The 25,656-nt window shown below is 39.6% G+C and overlaps 1 protein-coding gene across 1 annotated transcript in view; it reads right to left on the bottom strand.

Annotated features, from left to right (window-relative positions):
- The window catches only part of thsd7ab (thrombospondin, type I, domain containing 7Ab), a 214,462-nt gene that overhangs the window by 135,972 nt on the left and 52,834 nt on the right, over positions 1 to 25,656 (bottom strand). Inside the window, exon 2 of the mRNA XM_087848450.1 lies at positions 7,434 to 8,268. Coding sequence (XP_087704576.1) covers positions 7,434 to 8,268 — 835 coding nt within the window. The remainder of the gene's footprint in view (positions 1 to 7,433; positions 8,269 to 25,656) is intronic.

Genomic DNA, 25,656 nt, shown 5'->3' with positions numbered 1-25,656 from the left:
AGAGACAGACAACCATTCGCACTCACTTTCACACCTAGTGGCAATTTGGATTATCCAATTAACCTATCCCCACATGCTGCATGTGTTTGGACGGTGGGAGGAAGCCGGAGTACCCGGAGGGAACCCACGCAAACACGGGGAGAACATGCAAACTCCACACAGAAAGACCCCGGCCTGATGGTGGAATTGAACTCAGGACCTTCTTGCTGTGCGGCAACACTGCTAACCACCGTGCCACCGTGCTGCCCGCCACTTTCTCATTACTCTCATATATTGTTTTAGTAAGTATCCAAAACACACAAGTTTCATTTATATAATTTTTCAGGGGATCTTATATCTGCTTTCACTCTTGTATGCTTTTCATACAAGTTTCACACAAGACAGATACAAACTTTATAAGATTTATATATATCTTTTCCATATGGGTCTGCATCGAATTAAGTAAGAAACAAGCCCAATCAACAGGACAGCAGCACAAGTTATAAGGAAACTGGCCTGTTTAGGATGAGTTTTGGGCAACAGAGAAAGAAGCGACTCGCTGACAGATGTTCATCAAACAAAATTGGAAATGAAGTGAGCAAGATGTTTGGAGAGCACCCGGTCCGCAGATGACTGTTTTTTTTTTTTTTTTTTTGCTGCACTGGGAAGTTTGTTCCACTTTTTTTTTTTCATTTTTTTCCGCAAGTGGCAAAAACAACTATGAATATTTTAGAACAAGAAATAAACAAGTCAAGGATTAATATTTATGTTCCTAAGGGCATGTGAGTTGTTTTCACGGCTCCTTTGAAATATTTGATCCCAGTTAGTGGTGAGAGCTTGGCGCAAACAAAGCATTAATGAATAGATTTAGTACATAATTGATTAAATCTTAGAGTACAAGTGGCGTGTGACTGAAATGTGATATGAATAGAGGCGTGTTCTATTGGCACTGTCACCAAATCCTTCTAAGAGATCAGAGCCGTCGCAAAAGCACAAGTTTGAAGGCAGCAGAGACGACATTTTAACTTAATGTCAGTCAAGGAACAGAAGGCGAGAGGATGGATCCAAAGAAGCTGCTCTTTAAAAGAATAATTGATTACTTTACATTCACTTAGTAAAGACATCAAAGGTTTACACCAATACATGTTACAGAGACTTATTGACACCTGTTTGGCGTTTTACAAGTCTCACAGGTGTAATTTGCAACTTAAACTAAACTGTCCAGACTACATGCACCACATCCTCGGATCTGTAAGATCTTAGTGAGCACAACCTTTGAAGAGTCAATAAAATATACCCTGTTTATAAAATACCAAAGTTAGTACACGAGCAATGAATCTTTGGTTTTTGCTTTCATGCTGAACAACTTCTATATGTAATTTTTGTGTGGCTGATAATGACAGTAAAGTTGTTTTTTGTCATTTGTATTAAGTTAGTCTGTATGTTTTCTGTCTTGGCTATGCAAATAGTGATGGTCAAGCACTTGAATATTGTCAGCAGCTATTTCAGCAAGAAACATTCAGGCAAATAATGGCAGCTGTGGTGAAAGGGTTGTTCCTTTTTTTTGTATGTTTTCACCATGGGCGGCTAGGAAGAAGGTAGAGGTTGGTTGAGTACCAATTTGAAGGTGGTTTGATCCTCTACTCTTCATGTCAAATTATCCTTGGGCAAGATACTAAATCCACGGCTGCCCCCATTGGAGTGTGAGCGGCAAATGTTAGGTTCAAAGTGCTTAGGCATAGAGAAAAAATGTTATTTCATAACAGAAAAGCAAAACTGTGTGCTACTATTTCCACGCGTTCAAAGGTAGGAAGGCATTACGACCACAGTCAGACAGCAGGCTTTCAATAGCCTCTTGGTGGTATTTACATTCGGTGAATGGGCTGTACTTTACTTCCATTCACACATACATTTATGCAGCACTTTTCATACTATACAAACAACCAGTCTGCAATTTGTGAAAAAGATCAGGAGCCTCAGTAGAACATGTAGACTATGAAGGCTACGAGTGTGTTGTTAGTCATTGCTGCTGTCAATCGAAGGTTTCCAGAGTAATTACATTTTTTAAACTAGAAGTTAAAGTTTGGAACTTGAACTTAACTGTTAGATTGGAAAAATCATAAAAACAAATTGTGTAACAATCTAAGTAATTTAATTATTTAATAATAATTTCCTATTATTCTATCCCACATGGGATGCAACAAAATAACAATACAAAAGGTTAAATGCTATTATAACATGCCAGAAATAACTTACCCTTTCACATACTCTAGCAACATTTTAGTCCTTCAATATCTAATATAAAATAACCTCCAAATGCAACTAAATTAACTGAAAAATATAATATATTCCAGTCTGTTTTGATGATAGCCTTCTTTTTACCACTATTTCCAGGATTTTTTTTCTTTTGTGAGGGTGCTTCATAATATGATAATCTGCTGAATCCATTTCATTTTCCTCTTACTTAGCTAGCTGCAGTTCTCACTGAAATAGCCCATTATGCTTGGTAGCATATTGAAAGCTATCCATGGATCATTGTAGATCTATAGCCATGGTACAAAGAAAGCAGTAAGGTTTTAGATATCAGGACATAATAGAAATAATCAGATTCTTAAGGGGCCTTAACAAATTCAACCACAGATAACAACATATTCCTCCATGTCATTATTTATTCACCAACAATTGAGCCAACAGGCAGAAGCAGTGTAAAAGTATATTGAAAATATTGAAATATAATAACAATATAAGTTTTGGCAGTCTGAATCATAACACCATGCCACGAAGGAAAGACATCGCCAATGATTGTGAATGATCTTCAGCAATGATTTTGTTGCTGCCCATCAATCTGGCAAGGATTATAAGACCATTTCTCATTCTTCAATGAGAAAAATTATTCATAAATTCAAAAAATTAAAGGCTGTTTCCAATTTTGGCTGGATTGGATGACCTAGGAAAATTTAACCCAAGGTCGGAGTAGCAATGCTAAGAGAAATAGCGGAAAACCCAAGAGCCACATCTCAGACTCTAAAGGCCTCACTTAGCACGTTATTCATGATGGTGCAACTAGAAAAAGGTGTGTGTCTTATTTGGAAGAGTTGCCAGGAGAAAGCCTCTTCTCTCTAAAAATAACATGGCAGCCTGGCTTAGATTTGTAAAATTGCATCTGAACCAACCACAAGACTTTGCCAACAATGTCTTTGGACTGATCAGACCAATGTGGACATGTTTGGCCATAATGCAGAGTACCATGTGTGAAGAAAACTAAACACTGCATATTAATGCAACCACCTCACACCAACTGTCATACACTGTGGTGGAGGGGTAATGATTTAGGCTATAAAAGAAGCCCACACCAACTCAATGACTTCAATTACTTTGCAGTCATTGAGTCAACTGCAAACTCTATATACTCTTATGTATACTATGAATACTTCTATGTAAAATGTCTCTCACAGCTAAAGTGTGGCAGAAATAGGAAAAAGATCTCAAGCACACAATCAAAATCACAAAAAGGAATAGAATCAAGGTGTTGCAATGGCCCAATCAAAGTTCAGACTGCAATCTGATTGAAATGATTTGGATAAACCATAATAGTGTTGTACATAAATAAATGCCTGCAAACCTCAATGAACTGCAGCAATGCTGTGTACTTTAAGTTATTGCTGCTAAAAGTTAATCATTAGGTGCACTTAGATTCAGACACTGCTTCTGCTTTTTAGCTTAATAGTTAAATACATTTTGAAACAATGTAATATGTCATGTGATGTTATTTATCTGTGGTTGTATTTACCTAATTTTACATCCTGGTAAAGACTAAATATTTTTTATTCATATCCTGACATGTAAATATTAGAACTACGGAAGAGGATTAGGGCCACTGGAAAAAAATTCTGAGAAAAAAGTCAGAATTCTGACTTTAATTCAAAGTCAGAATTCTGACTTTAATCTCAGAATTTCTCAGAATTCAGGAAAAGAAGAAAAAAAAAAAAGACATGCCCACCTTTTTTTCCCCAGTGGCCCTAATCCTCTTCCATATAGAACAGATAGAATATGTACCTTCTCTTTTTAGTTTTTTTTACTTTCTTTTATACCATTATTGTATTTCCAGATTATTTTAGCTGCTGAAAGCCCAAGCTAATCTTGACTTGCAGTATAAACTGTTTCAACTTGCAGTGGAAAACCAACTATATCATATAGCTGTCAAAGTAGTGTTAAGCACTTTGAAGTATAGGTAAATTATGTCCCCACTCAGGATAAAAATAAGTAAGCATTGGAAAAGATGTGTAGACCAGATGGGAAAAACCAGCAAACCACACCTATCATACAACTCTTGTCTTATCCAGGACACAAAACTAGACCGATGGATGCATCGGACTAATTTTGGGGTTCAGTATTTTGCCCAAGGACACTTGTGAAGCAGATCAGCCGGACACCTTCCAGTGACTAGCCACAGTCGCCCAGCTTGGCTTTTTCATTTTGGTACAGCAATGCAATCCTGCAATCTTCCCAGGATACAAAATGTACGCAACTGTAAATGAGCTCATTAGAGATAATGATTCATAATATCAATTAGCCAGTCAGAAAAAAAAGTTTCTCCACAACAGAGTCTGTGGGAGGGACATTAGACTTTAGCACTGCCTAAAATTTACTGGGGAACAATAAGTCTGATGTTTACTTGATGAATGTAAGTTTTGAGAACAGCATACTGCTAGAGTATCTCTGTGGTAATTAATCATGTTAAAAAAGATACCGTGAAAGGTTTCTGTTAGCAATGCCCTTCTATCAAATACGGTGATCTCTAGCAGAGAGGGGAGTAAATGTTTGATGGGCGTTTCAGGCAGGAACTAGAGTGAGTGAGATGGAGCTCAGAGCTATTTGATCTATCTTATTTTGAGTCAGACAGTGTAGCTCACAGCTATAATGTCAGGGCAAAAGATTAGATTCCCCATCAGCTTAGCAGTATAAGTGGAAGCACTCGTACAGTTAAACCATGTATTTTGGGTAAAAGTACCCACTGAAGGTGTAATTTAGTGACCTATTTGAATAGTGATCTGTTTGATGTGGTTCCAATTTTTCACTTTATGATATTGCTTTACAATTACTGACTTCTTTTATCTCCCACTCACAATTGATGTCTCTCAAACCAATTTCTTTATCTATATCTTTAGAGGTTTCTTTTAGTAACTTCACTCTCAAGGCAGGCGTTGCAGATTTGCAACAGTTAAAAACTAACAACCTGATTACCCCACATACATATTTTATGAGTTTTTTTTACTCAGAAGTACCACTGCAGAACTTGGTTGTGCATTAGCAACAAAAAGTTTAATTTGAGCCTGAGAGGGTTAAATCACACATAATGACACTAGATTGTCCACTTGTCTGTTATGTGAGCATGCCGAGTTGTTCTGCAGTTCACTCTTAAGCATAAAAAGATTTCCATTTGCAGTAATTGCCCCGACCCCTACTATGTGCATAATTGGAAACCTGGACGTGGGGAGAGGAGCAGCAACAAGAGACAAGAACAGAACAGAGCAGGAGCATGCATGACAACAGATCTGACACTGATGATGAAACGTTATGAAACAGCACAAAAAGGAGGACCTGGAATGAAGGTGGGTTGCAAAGCAGCTTGGAGCATGCAGCAGGCTAAAGCAGCTTAAATAGAGTGTCTTTATAATAACTGTACCTGAGCCTGGATTGTCTGAACTAAAATATATTAAAATGGAATTAAAAACAATTAGGTTCTTATTTCCAGATAATTATGTTTTGGGTTATAATGCAATATTTTTCACCTCTTTTAAAGCTTTGTTTTCTTCATTGGCGTGTTTATGCCTCCCATCTATCTCTGGGCAAAATATGTGTTTCTTACACAAAATATAAATACTTTAACTATATATCCATACTGATGATTTGTATCCATGAACACACACACGAGTTAGATTACTTTTTTGTGACCATTTCATGTTTTCTAATGAGGCCGAGCTGAGTGGAAAACAAGCAGCACAACACATCAGGAAGAAGCTGAGAAATCGATATTTTCCTGATTTATTTTGGCCATGTCAACAGACCTTCTAACACTTTGGATCTTTAGCATTCATCAGAATGTGGGAGAAAATAGAGGTCCTGTCATTTATATTCCTGATCCTACATCCTATATACATTTTTGGATAGTATGACATGAATTAAAAACAAAGTAGTAGTAGCTAGCATCGTCGTCTCACAGCAAGAAGGTGCTAGGTTTGAATCCACCAGCCAGACCGGGCCTTACTGTGTGGAGTTTGCTTGTTCTCCTTGCGTCTGCTCTCTCTGTGTACCCCACTCATCGGCCAGTAACTATGGAATAGACTCTAGCCCCTGCACAATCCTGAGCTGGAAAGTAAAATGTACGGAGGTAACAAGTTCTGTACTGAGTATTCTGTTTTTTTGTATTGCATATAAACTTTTAAACTAAAAATCATCTTTCAGTTCACCATGTGTCATATATTAAATATAGGGATTCAATACATCTCTCTCTGAGAAGGCAGCTTTGATAGATTGCACCCTCTGGCAGGAAGAGCTACACATTAAAGTCCAATGAAATGCAGAGTGGCAGGGGAGCCATGTTTGGCCTCATGATAGTGTTTGGCTATGATATACACAGCATTCCCTGCTTTATGCTCTGAAAAGCGCTGTCAGAGAGCTCTGTTTGTTTGTCCAGTATAGGCCCATCCACAGCCATAGGGGCCTGTAAGGATATAGATGACTGAGGCTGCACTGCAATTAATGAATGGTTTGTGTAAACTGTGCCTTTAACCTATATCCTTGGCTACCATAACCTTGTTCCTTCGTTTTTTTGCAAGAAAAACATCCTTTTGGTGGCATTTTGAGCAACGCTTTTCATAAAACATCTGATTCGAAACCACAGGGCAAAACACTGAAAATTGCCATATTTCGAAGTACCACACAGATTCATAGTTCAGATTGATCTCGTGTCACAAAAGGAGTTTTTCTTTTCCACTTCCATCTTCAGAAGTTGACATGAAATACATTGTACAGGGAGTTGTGCCTCATTGCTCTGACAGCACAGCAGTGACAAAGACACAGCGGATAAACATCCTCCCCTGCATGTCACTTCATGACAGGGTGAAGAAAAACTTTCAGGAGGACAAATTTGGCTTCATGTTCAGAAATTCACCAGATGACCCTTCTGACAAAAATAAATGGACAAAAATACAAATACATAGAGTAATCAATAGTCAGCAACACAAAGAAAATATGAAAACAGACATATTGATTACATTAGGCAAAAAGCCTGAAAGGCAGGGGAAACATGCTTTAGTTTAAAAATTCAGCAAAAGCATTTGCAGTAATACCTAAGAAAGGAAGCTTAAATTTATGCTGAGGGGGAATAAAAGCGCACACACAAACAAAAAAACCAACAACATACACATTACCACAAAGATATTGCCACTCACTTGCGTCCCACAGTGCTCCCATTCCTATGGATGCAGGTCACCTCCCGATTCTGGTAGCCCACCTGAATGTCCCAGAAGGGACTCTCTTGCCGGTTGAGGCGGTTCCTGGTACGCTTCTTCTGGATAAGCTCCCTAGTCTCGGGATCTTTTACTCCTGCCCTCTCCCGGAGCCCTTGCCCTTTGCCTTTCCTGCGTTTAACTTGGCGAGCTGTCCGAGTTTGCGGGAGGGCACAAGGGTTCCACGGTCCAACCCTGAGACTGTACATGCCCTCTGGACCTGTGCAAGGCCCTGGTTTGCAAGACTGGAACTCAGTCAGGTTGGGACAGGCAGCGCCTCCAAAAAGCGGAGGGACTAGGACACTGCGTACTCTGTTCCTGAGGCCTGTTCCACATGTTTTGGAGCAGGATGTCCATGGCGAGTACTCAGAAACCACACAATCCTGAGGGCAAGGGATCAAACATGCCTGCTCTAGACGAGGCTTGGGTTCAAAGTACTCACAGATGGCATCCTCTGCTGGAGATCCGTCTGACTTGAGTATGCAGCCCACCTCCCGGGTCTGAATGCCCTCTTCGCCTCCACTGCACGTGAACTGCCGTGGGGCCCCAAAGGTCCTTGCTGATACTGGCACGCACTCATTCCAGGCACCCAGTTTCCAGTCATAAAGGTCCTTGTGCCAGTCGCACACACGGAAACAGTTTCTCTGGTTTGAGGGACGCTGTGCCTGGTCGCAGTTGGTGTGAAGTGTTGTCCAGCCATCCACATGGGCACACCAGACTGCCCGGCTTTGGCTGCCACCCAGGCCGCAGTCGCTGCCCATACACCTTCCCCATGGACCTGGGAAACAAATGAACAACCTCAAATCACAATGAAGAAACATAAAACAATGATCCTTTCAGCTTTAAATGACAAGAAAAGCACTCAGGAGCATTGTAAGAAAACTTGTAAGGAAATTCTAAACACAACACATCACAATACGGCTTTGAAGAAGCAGGAAATTATATTAGCAGGAATAAAAGATGCTAGTCAGATGGAGGAAGTGAAACAAAACATCATAATGTCACAGGCTGGACTCGATTGAAAGTGTAGAATAAACAAATAAGCCATATTTATCCTAATAATGATGAATGGAAGGCACTAATGCCACTTCATGTGTACCTTTAAAACAGAAATCCATATGGAAGCATCATTTAATCGAATGCTTGAAACCTAATTCTAAACCAAGACTACTTCATTTTCTTTTTCTCAGCTAAGAAAAAGGCACATAATACATCTTCAAGGATGACACAGTAAATTCACAGACTCTTTTAATATGCCCCTTGATGTAAATGTGCTGAAAAGCTGTCAGCAGCTGAAGTGAGTGCAAAAATGTGTCATATTAAATAAAAATAATCCGCCGCCTTGTTTTTGCACGACGCTTCGGTCAGACACAGCGATTCTTTCTGCATGGTAAAAACTGGGTGGCTGCCATTGAGGCGGGGAGGGATGATTAGGCAACGCAAACACAATGTGCAACAGTAGAGATTATAGGTGATCAAACGCAAGTGTCTGAAAGTTAATTTACGGGGGCAATGAGTTATCTGTGGCATTTATCGAAGTCTATTGGCAACCAGCAGAAATTGGTTGTGCATTAGCAACAAAAAGTTTAATTTGAGCCTGAGAGGGTTAATGGCAGCACAGACTGAACAGACAGTACATAACAGGACAAGAGGAGGGGAGAGGTTGCTGTATATGTGGTTTAAAAATTAAATATACTACCGGTACTGACTCAGGAATACCGACATGTAGCCTCAAATAAAAAGATGTTCTATATTTTTCTTATTGTCTGAAAGTTCAATTACAATGTCAAAATCATGACATGATCTTGTTAAATGATTTGTTGCAGCCTGTTTAGATTAACCTCCTACCATTCATCAGACCCCTGTTTAAAGTTAACATAACACGCTTGGCTGCTCAAAGGTATCTTTTACAAAGTAAAATATGTAAAAGTCTTTATTTGGCAGCTACGGTTACTTCTAGTTTTCTGAAAGTAAGCATTTTTTCTTAAGCATGTGGTTACAACACAAACCAGACCTTATCGCTAAGTGGTTTGCTGGCATGAGGCGAATAACACTGGCCTACAGTCAAAATGCTTTTGATATAAATGTAGTCAGACATGACTAATTTAGGGTTACAGCAACTGAAAATGATGCTTAAAAATGTCAGTCATTATATGCTATTCTCTTAGTTTAAAGATCAAAAGCTATCAATCAAAACCAAAAATGACTTCAATACATTTTGACTGCTGAATGTTGGAGAAAAAAAGGCCCAAATGGGGATATGTGTTGATTTTCAGGTGGCCATTCGTCCTAAAATATGCATCCAATTTTCCATTTTATATCACAACGTACTGTTCTCCTGTGATTGTTAATGATGATACCAACATTTTTTGGATTCTAGATAATTGATGAAACTGACATTTTGCAATGTCACAACGTCCCACCTAGGCTCAACACCCTGACCTGGCTTGGACAGCTCTAAATAAATTCGGAGCAGTTGTTATTTATTTGAACTGATATAAAATAATGCTAACTTTATTTTCTAATGTGATGTTTCATATTAACCTCCTAAGACCCGAACTCTTCTAGGCCCTTGTAGAGCAAAATGTAGTATTTTGGTGTAGACAACCCAAAATGTGATGTCCACATATGTGGACGCTAGGTCCTAGGAGGTTAAGTCTGTTCTATACCGACTGTTTCCCAATTTTTAAGATGTTGCAATTTTATAAATTGTTGGTAACCATAAATAGACACAAGTTTGACAATTTAGTCAAATTGAAATTGAAACACCTTGGTATTTTAATGGTCATATCTGGATTTAGCACATTTTAATCTGCATGCTTAGAGGTTAAATTGATACTGCTGATTCCTTTGCAGAGCATCTGTTAGTGTAATGCTTCAAATCCACAAGGAGCAGAAGTATCTGTCAGCATATCGGAAGTCTAGTAATGTGCTGCTTAAAACAGTCTCCAACAAAAGCACTATTTATTTCTGTTACAAAGGTGTTGCTAAAACCTTTGAGCATTTTAAGTTTTAGCAATTAGCCCCTTTCTACTTATGGATAGTTTAATCGCATCCTTTGACTGATCCTAAGTACTTTTGACCTTAATGGAAAACATCGTGATGAGATGGGAAGGTAAAGGACAACTGAAGGACAGTTTATAGGGACTTAGGTAAAGTAGTGAAATGACGTGCTCAGAGAATCCGGCTGCACTTATAGTAAGTGGATTAATGATATGGTTGATGACACACCATTTTATTGTAGTAAGACTTTACCTAAGATCTTAGTTTGTCTTGTATAACAATATAGACCTTAAAGGGGCTTCATAAAATGGATTTCCTGGACTCTACTAAATTAAACTGTTTAAGAACTGCATGTGCGGGTGGGTATCTGTGTCTGAGATGACCATATTAGGAATATGCCCTCTGAATATGCCTGAAACTGAGTATTTAAAGCAGTTTGAAGGCTGAGCTTTTGTCTCATGGCCTAAACTCATTATTTCAACCTTTGCCATGTTTAAATTAAATACAAGCACGCACTATTGTAATACAGGGTGGGCCATTTATATGGATACACCATAATAAAATGGGAATGGTTGGTGATATTAAAGTCATGTTTGTGGCACATTAGTATATGTGAGGGGGCAAACTCCTCAAGATGGGTGGTGACCATGGTGGCCATTTAGAAGTCGGCCATCTAGAAGTCGGCCATCTTGGATACAACCTTTGTTTTTTCAATAGGAAGAGGGCCATGTGACACATCAAACTTATTGGTAATGTCACAAGAAAAACAATGGTGTGCTCGGTTTCGATGTAACTTTATTCTTTCATGAGTTATTTACAAGTTTCTGACCACTTATAAAATGTGTTCAATGTGCTGCCCATTGTGTTGGATTGTCAATGCAACCCTCTTCTCCCACTCTTCACACACTGATAGCAACACCGCAGGAGAAATGCCAGCACAGGCATCCAGTATCCGTAGTTTCAGGTGCTGCACATCTCGTATCTTCACATCATAGACAATTGCCTTCAGATGACCCCAAAGATAAAAGTCTAAGTCTAAGGGGGTCAGATCCTTTCCAGGAAACTGTTCATCTAGGAATGCTCGGACCTGGCACCCATAATGTGGTGGTGCACCATCTTGCTGGAAAAACTCAGGGAACGTGCCAGCTTCAGTGCATAAAGAGGGAAACACATCATCATGTAGCAATTTCAAATATCCAGTGGCCTTGAGGTTTCCATTGATGAAGAATGGACCCACTATCGATGTACCCCATATACCACACCAAACCATCACTTTTGTTGTTCCAACAGTCTTGGAGGGATCCATCCAATGTGGGTTAGTGTCAGACCAATAGCGGTGGTTTTGTTTGTTAACTTCACCATTCACATAAAAGTTTGCCTCATCACTGAACAAAATCTTCTGTGCGAACTGAGGGTCCTGTTTCAACTTTTGTTTTGCCCATTCTGCAAATTCTGTGCGCCGATCTGCATCATCCTCGTTGAGATGCTGCAGTAGCTGGAGTTTGAAAGGGTGCCATTTGTGAGTAGCTAATATCCGCTGAAGGGATGTTCGACTACTGCCACTCTCCAGTGACATGCGGCGAGTGCTACGCTGTGGGCTCTTGCTGAATGAAGCTAGGACAGCCACTGATGTTTCTTCGTTAGTGACAGTTTTCTTGCGTCCACATTTTGGCAAATCCAACACTGAACCAGTTTCACGAAACTCAGCAAGCAGTTTGCTAACTGTAGCATGGGAGATGGGTGCTCTCGCAGGGTGTCTTGCATTGAAATCTACTGCAATGACCCGGTTACTGCGTTCACCAGATATCAACACAATTTCGATCCGCTCCTCTCGTGTTAACCTCTTCGACATGTCAATGGCTGTGAACTAAGAGAAACTTGTAAATAACTCATGAAAGAATAAAGTTACATCGAAACCGAGCACACCATTGTTTTTTGAAGTTTGAAGTTTGATGTGTCACATGGCCCTCTTCCTATTGAAAAAACAAAAGTTGTATCCAAGATGGCCGACTTCTAAATGGCCACCATGGTCACCACCCATCTTGAGGAGTTTTCCCCCTCACATATACTAATGTGCCACAAACAGGACTTTAATATCACCAACCATTCCCATTTTATTACGGTGTATCCATATAAATGGCCCACCCTGTGGTATAAATATGACAGAAAATAAGGGAAAGTATACATTTAACTACATCTTGAAAAAAAAAACTGAATAAAGAACACAGGGTCTAATTTATGTTTCACCACAAAAAAACTTGGCTGACATTACTAAAACCGTCTTAACCCTGTCAGCCCAACTCAGCTGGTACACCAAGGAGGCTGCAGAACACTCATTAACACATGGGTGGCTGCACTCTGACTGTGTTATCCAAAGGCTATTGATACTACAAAGGAAAAGAAATCAAACTAATTGGGAAACTTCAGTTCAATCCCACATTAACCTCTCAGCTAATTGATTACTATCCGGAGCTGAGCCCCGAGCTGGACTCTTTGCAGGAGACGGGCTGTAAAGGTAAGGGCACCTCTTGCTGACCCAGATCCAGATAAAAATCCTGGCAAGCAACCAGGAGCACAGTTCCAAAAATGGAAGCCTATCATGAAGCTGCCTTGTAGTCTGGTCTTCAGTGTCAGCAGCCAATGTGCCAGACAGGAGTCATCGTGATGAAACATACACAGGAGCCTCTAAGCATATTTGAAATGGCTGGTTTACCTCACACTGTATCAACACGCCATTTAATCAAGTGATCTCTGCCTACTGGGCATCTACAGACTAAGCTCTCGACTCATTTGTAGAACTTGTGGATTTGAGAAGACGAAGTGAAATATATTTAGGATTCCCAGTGATGAATTCTCAGTTCAATTCAATTTAATTTATATAGCACCAAATTACAACTGTTGCATCAAGGTGCTTTACACGGTAATACATGATAAAGACCCTACAATATACAGAAAAAAATGGACAAGCATTTGGTGACAGTGGGAAGGAAAAACTCCCCTTTAACAGGAAGAAAGCTCCGGCAGAATCAGGCCCAGGGAGTAGCAGCCAGCTGGTGTGACTGGTTGGGGTTGATGGGAGGAGAGCGAGAAAACAATAATAACTAATGATGAAATGCAGATTGGTGCATAAACACAAAAGAATCAGTGCATTATGGGAATCCCCCAGCAGCCCAGGCCTATTCCTTTTTGAGTGGTTGAATTTTGATGTGATGTACATTTTTAATCGAATCCAATAATTGAAAAATGTGTACTAGAGTTTTTTGTCTTCACAATACAAACTGACAAAGACAGAGAATATTATCTTGAGAGCTGATATTCAGTTCCAAGCAGAAGAAATAAAATGTATCCAAAACCAAAACTGCAGCAGAATCAGACACATCCCACTCATATCTAATCTATCCCAGACAGAAGTTATCTCCTCTAAGACTGTTCTCTGGCACTGCCCTTCAGCACTCCTCGGGCTTAGTAATGTGGAGTTAAAGAGTGGTTAAAGGTCAAAATGCTTGGCCATATTCAACATGATCTAAGCAGAACAGTGGCAGCCTTGCCTGATGCTGTAGTCTTATGTATCTTCTCAGAAGAGAAAGTTTGCTATGTCTGATCTTTACAGTTGCTTCCATGTTATGTCGCTCTGTTCAGACACAAAGCTGGAGCAAGGCCTTTTTTCTCCAAATGTAAATCAATGTGAATGTCGTGTAGCTTACAGCTAACCTTTCAATAGTGCATGCAGTCTGACAGGTTCATTTAACATTCTGAAAACAAAGTGTGTCTCGCCTCCATTTATCACAAAGTATTCAAAGAATTATCCATTACTATCACTCGGCTGCACATCACACGTTTGACACATATCTGATTAGTAATCTTTTGACACAAAAAACCAGGTGTCATACAAAAAAATACAACCCACATTTGGGCAAGTCATTCAATTGTGTTCCATTTATATGAATTTTCTTCTGGATTTTACTTGATATCAGAAGACAAATACACAAACACAAGCCTGCATATTGATGAAACTTAACAGACGACTATGTTATAAAAGTGCATGTACAGAAGTCCCAGTTTTAGCCAAATATTCTTTTGGCTGCACATTATTATAGCTAATAGTAATGTTATTGATAACCTCATCATGTAAAATTATTCAACTTTAAGTGCTCATGTCATCAATGTGATATTTTGACTCGTGATACAATACACCCCTCAAACAATTTTACCACTGAAAATTGTGAAATACATTTGCCACATGCAATAAAGTACTGGAACAGCTACTAATGCATAATTTTGACACTTGTTGGTAGTTGTTGGATATTAATATAGGCTCAACCACCCACCCCTCATTTATAATATTTGCTTCAGAAAGCAAATTAAAAATTAATGCATGTTTGGGGTAGTGACCTCTGTCAGAGCACTAGTGTTTGAACTACATTGGCTGTCACCACTCCATAGTAAGACATGACCAGCACTTTGAGAAGGTATGAGGGAATGTTGACAGAAGGGTTTTTCAGATGACCTGCAAGATTAATGTATGAGGGGAAGTGCGGTAAGAGCATAATACAGTATAACACAGCAAAATTAATTTAAGCATCATAGGAATGCTCTATGAGGTAAATGTGCTGATGCTGCGAGCCCATTAAAAAGGACCCAAAGGCAGACTAAACAGGAAAAGTGGAAGCTAACAAAAACAAAGCATGAGTTCAAGCTAATAAATACTTACAGGAATCCCAGAAACACGAATTTTTGCACTGAGGTTAAAAAGTCCAAAACAAACACAGAGTAGGGGTGTGATTACCTTTAATAAATCTGAAGATGAACTTGAGGTGGACACAGCCAGGAAAGACAGACTTACAAATATTGGAAGGGAACAAATGGACACAAGGTACGCAAAAAGACAAAGATGGGAAGTAAAACAACCAATAGTGGTAGCACATCTGTCAATCTCCCACTTCACTTTTTCTTTACTGATAAACAGGATGCCGAGATACTTAAACTCAACTTGGGGCAGCAACTTGTCCCTTTTCTAGTTGTGAATCATGGCCTCAGATTTGGAGGCGCTGATTCTCATTCCCACCACTTCGCACTCGGCTGTGAGCATTTTAGTGCAAGCTGGAGGCCACCAACCGAAAAACCTTCCAAAACGAACCAATACTGATGATTCAATGCGTGGGAAGGCAAATCAGAGTCTGCTCTATTGTGGTATTGTCTTTATGGTCTGCCTGTTTATGTGTTATTACATTTTAGCCCATTCTCATTCCTGGGACATCACTTAATGTTGTTTTATCAGAGCTGCTGGAATGGATCTTTTATGGAAAAGGTGTCCTTTGTAAGCAGATTTTGATGCCTATGGTTATTGCATTGTCACATGCTACTCATCATTTTTCAGTGTGCAGTTACTGTTGTGAAGGGGGTATTTTACCTCAAACGACAATCGTTCCATAAGCCTAACCAAGAAGTTTTTATTTTTTTAAGACTTACCAGAAGATCAAAAAAACAAAAAACAAAAAGAAAAATATAAAACACAAAATGCAAACCAGAGTTTAACACACCTGTGATTTAATCCACCACAACCCCACTATAACCGTTAATTACAGGCACTGTAGGACTCTAAACAGGGACAATTAATATTGTCACAGCTGGCGTATAAAGGTACACCTGGTAAGTAGTAAGACGACACAGGTGTTATCTAACTGACTGCATTATAGCACGTCATAGGTTGAATTACTCTCGTTTCCGCTTCTGCTTCTTTTTTTCATAATTCATGACTGAATTGACCATAGAAATTAAATTCCTTCTTTTCAGAGCAACGCAGAAGCCAAGAGCACATTAATATGCAGAGAAATCAGGTACTTTGAAGATGAAAAAAAAATCTGAAAGTCACCAAAAAGAAGGGAAATGATCTACAGGCACTTTTACCTAGCTTCAATCATAATGAAATTATCTATTCCCTGTAATACTCAGGGCCCCAGCAGGTCCCCCGGGAGTCCTCGGGCCTCATAACGGGATCTTTCCTCCGAGCACTATATGTGAAGTGTAATATCCTCACTGTTGGGGTGAGAGTCTGATCTCTGACTGGGCCTCGAGTGTCTATTTAATGAACAGTTTCTTTGTCCCTGCAGGGTCAGCTTCACTAATGAATGGGTCACTGTAACGCTCGCTCTCTTTCTCGCTGCTTGTGTTTGTTTGTTATTTCTCAAATCCACAACTGGGTCCGGCACTCAAAGACAGGACCTTTCTCTCGGCCAGGGTCGAGGTTCATCTCAGGATCATCGCCGCTGACTGGCTGCCGCTTCACTGCGATGTTATAGCCAGTGAATGTGTCTTGACTTCAGAGCTGTCAGTTCTGCTGTCATGTCCAACTATATAAAAAAGGTCAAATAAAATACGAGTTGTTTTGCCACAATCAGCAAAAATTTGGTGTTCTTGAGACATTCGGGGTCAGTGCAGTGTTATATATGTGGAAATTTAGCCACAGCTGAACAATGTCAGACTCCTACAGCAGCAGGAAAGTGTCAGTATGTTGTAGAGTAATAAGAAACAACAGTCTGAAGAGTAAAAGTGAGGTAATGTATCTAAGGGCTGGCTCTCCCACACAATTTCAGTGAAAGAGAATGAATTCAGTCAACTTGTCAGATTAAATCAAATCTCAGAAATATGATTTCACACAGGTCTGATTTTATGGATGACTATATTTATTATATGGCAGGTCATAAATAACCCTTCTTTTAGCATTTTCATAATATTCTAAGGTTTGTTAAAGCGTGGAAGCAAAGTGCTTTTTTCACGATGAAGAGATGGTGTTTTAAGTTTCCTCCTCAGAAATTGATTCATCAGTTCCACAGCAGTACTGCGAGATGTCAGTTTGATTATGTAAGCTCAATTTTTTATTCAAAGCTCCAACGCTGTATATGAAACTACTGTTGTTTGAGTTGCTGGAAAGCTCCTTTCTAAGAGTTCAGCTCTCCATGTTTAGACAGAATTAACCGTATGAACTACAATAAGATAATTGCATGTTTGCATAGCCTTTGGGAGAACTAAGCATTACCACATTGGACTTGCCACGTTGAGTCACATTAGGCTCTGCGCTGCATTTGTTTGCCGAGAGCTACAGAACAAATCTGAACAAGGCAAAGGCCAACTGTGCATTGTTATTGTGTTTAAAGAGCACAGCCAGCTATAAATACTGCCATTTCTTGTTGGGCAAGTCATTATTTAGCACCAGATGGATACCAGCCCTTTAGATCCAAATGGGCCACAATGTGCCTGAAAGGTTATTGTGGAAAAGAGCAAAAGTTAAAGGAGAAAAGAAGAGAACCAAAGGCTAGCCCTTAACATCTGAAGGAATACTTTGAGCAGCTTAGCATTCATGGATGATTGTTAACCGTAGCCTGCCTTCAGTGTGATTGGTGCCCAGGGCTGTGCAGCGCTAAGCCACATTGACTAAAGCTCTCTGCTCACACTTGATCTAAATTTCATTAACTGTAATACCATGATTGTGCTTGCACGGCTTGAAGGAGCTCCTCCGACTCTTTTATTCATTGCGTCCAACAGACGCAGACGTTTCAACAAGTCACACAATATGAAATAAGTCCTCTCAATTTTTATCTGGGCTCCTTTCTGCATGCAGTATCTGCATACTCCATATTACAGCTTAATAAGAGCAACAGGGTGCTACAGTTATTTAATGTGTATATTAATTTTCATTGGTGTTTTGAATTGAAGCTTAAGAATCATGCTAATTTATTTTCATCCTAACACTCAGCCATTATATTTATCTTAATTTTACTTCATATTCACCATCATCAGTTCTGCCAAACAGACAAAGATAAATTAGATAAATGGCTTGATGGTCATCCAAGGTACTGATATCCCAACATTTTCTGTCAAATGGCAAAAACCTCAGTGCATTACTGCATTTGTGTAGAACAGCTCATGCTACTATGATATGTTGGCAGTTTCTTTAGGACTGCATAGTCAGACTGAGGCACTTTTGACAGCCAATCTGGACCTACAATGACTCCTCCTTTTTTTATTACTTTATTACTTGTGCAAAAGTGTCACCACTCCACTAGCATATATCTTGATTCCATCGCCTTAAATAATGTCCACATGTATATAGTGCTGCAGAAACTGTGTACTGTGTATTGCTGCTCTTCTTTAGGTGGTGAGCCCTTTTTATTAAATGATATATGGTTTTATATCACACTTTTATTCTTCTTCTTTTCTACCTGAGCACTCAAAGCCCTTTATAGAACATGCCTCATTCACCAATTCATACTCATTCATACAAGCATATGAATATTTTCCACACCTAGGTGCTTTCTGTGTAACGTTCACACACATCACACCTTGGAGAGCAACTTGGGCTTCGGTATCTTGCCCAGTAATAATTTGGCATTCAGACTGAAGGAGCAATGGATGAAACCAACAGCGTTCCAGTTAATAGATGACTTGCTCTATCTCCTGAGCAACAGCCACCCACTACAGCAGTAAGTTGTGGTGTGCGCCACACAAGAGGAGATTATCCACCTCGCTGTTTATCGCGAGCAGTACCTACATAGAAAATGGACAGTATAGGAAAGTACTTCTTGATCTCAACAAGTTCCAATGCCAAAAAAGCAAAATGATTTTGTTGCTTAGTTTGGAAATACTGTAGATGGGAAGATTTTGTGCCTGGGAGGCACTGACCAACCAACCCATTAACCCCCCAAAAGAAAATAAAAAAAAATAAAAAAATAAAAAAAAATTGCTGATCCCCCTCGGCAAGACTTTCTCATGTTGATAATAATTTCAGCAAGAGGGAGGACACCCTTGAAACATTAACTTGTTATTTAAAACAGATTATTATTGATTTTAAAAACTTATTTGATCTTTATATGTATCTCCTTTAAGTATCAACTGTATCAGCAGAAAAATAACTAGGCATATAATTATTTTCTTTCTCTCTTTTTTGCCATATTTTTTTTTAAAGTAACCTATATTTAAAAACAGAATAATAAAGCTAGAAATTCTGTTTTTGGTGTGCCACCCTGATCTTTTTTAGTGGCCCCCGGATTGCCACCCGTATTAAAAAATTCTGGAGACGCCCCTGATTTCAGGCAGTTCACTTTAATAATTGTTTATACTGTAAATTCTATCATCTGGATATTGCACAGATGAATGCAATTTGTTTTTTAGGGCACAGGATGTGTCCATATATGAGTGAGTACAAAGCTAGGGCTCAATAAATAAACATTTACAGCCTTTTGTGTAATTCAGTAATAATTCGTGGTTTTTACTCGGTCCAGTTAAATGCCTCACAATAACAATCGTTAATTATCAGTTGTTTAGTTGTTATTATCACTGCATCGTATAGGTGAAAAAGGCCTTTTGCTCACTCAAAGATGTGGTAAGCATAAGTTACTGTTTATCTATAAGTCTCTCATTGCCAGGCTGCCATTTTACATCACTGCTACCTGGAGTGGTGCTCGGGGCCATATCTAACTCCTGGCTGCCTGCACGTCGTGCAGGTTTAGAAGAACTGCTTTGAGTTTTTATGCTCCAACCACTTGGAATTGTTGCACCCCGCAATGCACATTAAAAATAAATCTCTGGTAATGTTTGATCAGTTTAAATTTATGATCACGAGCCATTTAGCTTTTGTCTGCACCTCCTTTTAAGCGATTTACGTCTAAATCTTTTACTGAGTTCTTTGCTTAACACATATCTTTTGTTGTTGTGCCTTACATGACAGCAATGTAAATGTAGCCTGGTTCTCAATATTTAAAAAAAAAAAAAAAAAGATCTTTATGTTGTTTTTAATTTATAGTAAAATATGTAGGACGAGAACAACAGCCAAATATTTTCCAGATTCACTCAAATCAAGTATCTTTTTAATTGCAACATTTACATTCATGACGGTGAAGAGCATAATCATGTTTCTAAACATCTGGAGTTTAGCCGCAGCAAAAAAAAAAGACATGACAAAACAGCATAAGCAGCCAAAACTGAGAACTGGATGACTATGTTCTGTTGTTTACAGAGAGTTTGTGTTTTCCTGTTAGCTCATAAACACCCTCAGAGGATGGAAGAGTGACAAGATAAATTAGAGAGAACACGCTCCAATCCTAAAAACACCCACATGCTTGGTGGTGACGATAACGCTACTGGCAACAACAAAGAAGTTCTCCGAATTCTTTGAGTCAAAGGGTCAGGGCCGGGCACCGAGCCAGAGTGAAACACCTGCAGCTTGTAACACTGTACCACCGTTTGTCACCACAACAACAGCGACAAGAAAGTGTCTGACTTCAAATGAGCTTCTTGCTTCACAATTTAGACTGTCAGTGTGTTACACAAACAGTTTCCCACAGCTCTAAGGCAATGGTCTGTGTATGAATCTGTCAGAGAAAATGTCAACACTGTCAGAAGCCAAACTAAAATTAACTCCATGACTTGCCATTATTACACACTTTCTTATTCAGGAACCAACATCGACAAAATACTTCCATTTTCAAGACAAGTAGGGTGAGATAAAAAGAATTACTTTCGCATTGATGGCAATACGGCCGATGTAAGGAAAATCGAGTGAAAAATAAAAGCATGCGCAACATAATTTTGTTCTAATTAAATCTTTACACAAGGCAATCTCAAAACATTAAAAGCATGCTAATTAAAAACTGATTGAAAAAAATGCAATGACTGACTAAGCTTTTTAAATTTAATTTGCTTTTATGAGATGATTAATCATTTCCAAAGCAATAATACCAAAAACAAACTGGTTCTAGCTTTTCAGACTTGCTTTTTCCTGGGTTAAATGACAGTTATGTGTACTGTTTGGGGGTTTTGAACCATTTCGCAGGGTTCTCTGACTTTCTGGGGCTAGGCACCACTTACCAGGAGAAAATGAGAGACCCTCTGAGGGACAGCAGTGGCTAGCACTGCTGTCCCTCAGAGATGGCCCTGGATTCGCTCCTGCTGGCTTCTTCCTGGTATTCCTCCAGGTACTCTGGTTTACTCCCACAGTTCAAAATACATGTTTGTTAGATTAATTGGTGATTCTTTAATTTGCTGTAAGTGTGAATGTGGGCTCGAGTAGTTATATGTCCCTTTGTATCAGGTTTAGTTACATCTGAATTAAATAAATGGTCAAGAAAATGAATGAATACTTCAGACAGGTCAGTTTTAGTGTTTGACAATCATACTAGAGATAAAACCGTTGGAGCAAAAGACACATGTGTGCTTGTTTTGTGACATAAATGCCTCGCTCGAAGATGCTAAAAAGAATAAATCATTGCATGCAGACTAGGTGCCTTGACTGTTTTCTTTTTCTCCATGTAATGCCTTTATCAAGATTTCATGGAGTTTATTTTTGAGATTTCTATTTTCCCCACTTCCCTATTTCTCTCTGCATCTTTTCAATACTGAGGCACTTTTAGACTCACTCAGTGTCTGGTGAAGCACATTTTAATGTTGTGGCACAATATTATGATCTTACCCACTGGCCATGGGTCGTGGATCACTGTGACACTTAAAAGTGTCCAGCATGTTTGTATGCTCGCAGTCTGCAGATACTAAACACGTTTTTATTTTGTCCTCTTTATGTTTGTGCTATTATTGTTCAATAAGCTTAGTCGTAACATATAAAGAAATTATTTCAATCAGAATCAGAATACTTTATTGATCCCTGGGGGAAATTAATTTTTGTTACAGTGCTCCATTATAAACAAACATTAACAAGACAGACAATACGCTAACTAAGAATAGTACAATATATATATATATACATACATACATAAAGTCGCTTATTAATAAATAGCTGAAAAAGAAACGTGTAGCTGTAGCAGTAAACAGTGTGTTAAGTGGATGCGTTGTACAGGGAGATGGCCACAGGCAGGAAAGATTTCCTGTGTCGTTCTGTGGTGCTTTTCGGTACTCTCAGTCTCTCACTGAACGTGCTCCTGTGACTGACCAGCATGTCATGGAGTGGGTGGGAGTTGTTATCCAACATTGTCTTTATCTTGGATAACATCCGCCTCTCCGACACCACCTTGAGGGAGTCCAGCTCCATCCCCACAACATTACTGGCCTTACGGATCAGTTTATCGAGCCTGTTGGCATCTGAGACCCTCAGCCTGCTCCCCCAGCATGCAACAGCATAAAGGATCGCACTGGCCACACGACTCGTAGAAAATCCTGAGCATTTTCTGGCAGATGTTGAAGGACCTCAGTCGCCTCAAACAATATAGACGACTCTGGCCCTTTCTGTAAAGTGCTGTGGTGTTTTTAGCCCAGTCCAGTTTATTGTCAATGTGAACTCCGAGGTATTTATAGTCCTCCACAATGTCAACACTGACCCCCTGGATTGAAACAGGGGTCAAGTGTTTCCTGGTCCTCCTGAAGTCCACTATCAATTCCTTGGTCTTTGCCACGTTGAGCTGCAGATGATTCTGCTCACACCACGTGACAAAGGAGTCGACCACAGCCCGGTAGTCTGTCTCATCATCCCTGCTGATGCATCCAACCACTGCAGAGTCATCAGAAAACTTCACAAAGGTCTCTGTGGAGTGGCTGAAGTCTGTGGTGTAGAGGGTGAAGAGGAAGGGGGAGAAGACAGTCCCCTGTGGTGCCCCTGTGTTGCTGATTACCTTGTCAGACACACACTGTGGGAGACGTACAGATTGTGGTCTTCCTGTCAGGTAATCAAAAATCCAGGACACCAGAGAAGCATCCACCTGCATCGCTGCTAACTTATCACCCAGGAGGGTCGGCCTGATGGTATTGAAAGCACTAGAAAAGTCAAAAAACATGACCCTCATAGTGCTCGCCGGCTGGTCCAGATGGGTGTAGACACGCTTGAGCAGGTAGATGATGGCGTCCTCAGTTCTGAGACGAGGCTGATAAGCGAATTGAAGGGGATCCAGATGTGGTCTTACTATGGGTTACTTTCAAGTTAAGTGAAGCGGAGTGTTAATAAAAACCAAAACTCTCCAGTGCAGCCATTGTGTTTTTTCTTTAAAATTTGATCACTAAACAGCATCCGGCAACATGATGCTGGCTTTTTGGAGGATACCACACAAATCTCCACAGTCTTCTTAAAATTTGGCATTCCCTTTCACAATTCTTTTTTTGTAGATGATTTGCTGATATTCTACAGACTGAAAATCTAATTACCATTGGTCCTTCAGTGGGCTGGTTTCAGTCATTATGCAAATGTACTGTTTATAAGATTGGGGAAACCTGCAGTCAGCTGAGACTGAAGAAGTCACTTGGATGAGTGACGAAACGTTTCTCCCACTGAAAACGCTACGTCCAGATGAACAGAATCAACTTTTGGAGATGTACTTACCTGGATGACTGAGCATGCATCAAGACTTTCCTAGTCTCACTCATCACTCAAAGGGATTTTAAAAAACAAGTCACATTTAAACCATACAGTTTAAGCACCTTGCCTACCTCACATCCATGTCCAATTTAGAATAACCAATAAACCTAACATTCCTGCTCTTATGACTATTGTCGAGTGTGCAGGTACCTCTCCGTGATTGGTGGAACCTTACGGATTGGCTAATGACCTGGAGACAACGTATAAGATGACACCGCCATGGACGGCCAGTCATTCATCCTTGGCTCATCCCAACCGGTAGACTTTGCATTCCCTGTCTAGCCATGTTTGTTTGATACAGGAGCATGTCGGGGTGGACTGCCTTTTTGTTTGACTACAGTTTTCTCATGTTTTTGTTAGTTAGGGAGGTAACTGCTGTTGTTTGGTTTAAGTCTTTTGAGTAGGTACGCTTATTTATCCTTGAGATAGGCTCCTTTTGTTTGTTATTTTGGCATTAGGTCCACCCTGAACTTATAGTCCGCTCCTTTCCTTTGTTTTAAATCCACTCATTGTAAATAAATCACCGTCAAACAGTATTAATTGTGTGATGTGCTGCTTGGGGTCAGATGGATCACCCTTATGTCATGGTCTGGCCACCCCTAGACAGGCCATAAGTGTGGGAGCGAGACGGACACCTGGAGGAAACCCACACATAGACAGGGGGAGTTCACAGATAAAGGGTTTGAACTGGGAAGGTTCTCGGAAAAGACAAAGGTAATCAAATTTAATAACTACTCATACTAAGTGTATAAGTGTACTTTTAAATGTCTCTGTTAGACGTCTCTGTAAAAGCCTCTAGTGTAATGATCAACTATTTTTAAATCCATACATGCAAAGTCATCCATCTTCCATCTGAGAAACTTTGTTAAATGTTCATGTTCACTTATACAGACTCCATCACACATGCTTTCGCTTCCACTCAACTTGATTTACTGCAATAGCCTCTTGACCATCTTAACCCTCTCAGGCTCAAATTAAACTTTTTGTTGCTAATGCACGACCAAGTCCTGCAGTGGTACTTCTGAGTAAAAAAAACTCATAAAATATGTATGTGGGGTAATCAGGTTGTTAGTTTTTAACTGTCGCAAATCAGCAACGCCTGCCTCGAGAGGGTTAATCAGAAATCATTACATAAACTTCCCATTGTAAGATATTTAACACCGGCCAAGAAAAGAGATCGCTTTTAAAGTCCTTCTACTGGCTGCAAATTGGTTTAGAATTGATTTTAAGAGCCTACTCATCACATTTAAAGCACTTCATGGCTTGGACCCAGATTACTTATCAAACATAGTCTGAAGTCCTTAGCACTAACATCACGCATATTCAAATAGCTCAGGTTGTTTTAAAAATTCTGTACTTGCTTGTGTTTTGTAGCAGTGTCTAAATAAGCTTTTTATACAGTCAAAAGAAAACTGACCGAGACCCCAGAGGGTTAAGCTGCTCTTTACAACATTTGTACTGCAGGGCTTTTATATACAACCTTATATCATTTTCATCTGGAAATTCTCATACTGCATTAGTTACAGCAGTAGTTTTTATCCATACTCCTTTTTCTTTCATTGAATCTTGCCACTTTCCCTGCCTTTTCAGGAGTATTTTGTGATTGCCTATTTTCAGAAATGCCTCACAAATAAAAAACCACCAACTTAACCTTCACACACAGACATGGTTATTTCCCGCCTGCTAAAGGATCGACTCAGCACTGAACAATGACTGTGAATGATGAGGCGAGGAGCCACTCAATATGAGCATAAATGTAGAAAAATAGACTGGATGATGACAGCAGGGGTGTGTCATGATTTAGCTTTAAAA

Source organism: Neolamprologus brichardi, chromosome 11 (assembly GCF_056152115.1).
Source record: "Neolamprologus brichardi isolate AB-2024 chromosome 11, ASM5615211v1, whole genome shotgun sequence".
Lineage (NCBI taxonomy): Eukaryota > Metazoa > Chordata > Actinopteri > Cichliformes > Cichlidae > Neolamprologus > Neolamprologus brichardi.
Note: the sequence above shows the minus strand (reverse complement) of the source record. Positions and strands in the feature narration are given on the sequence as shown.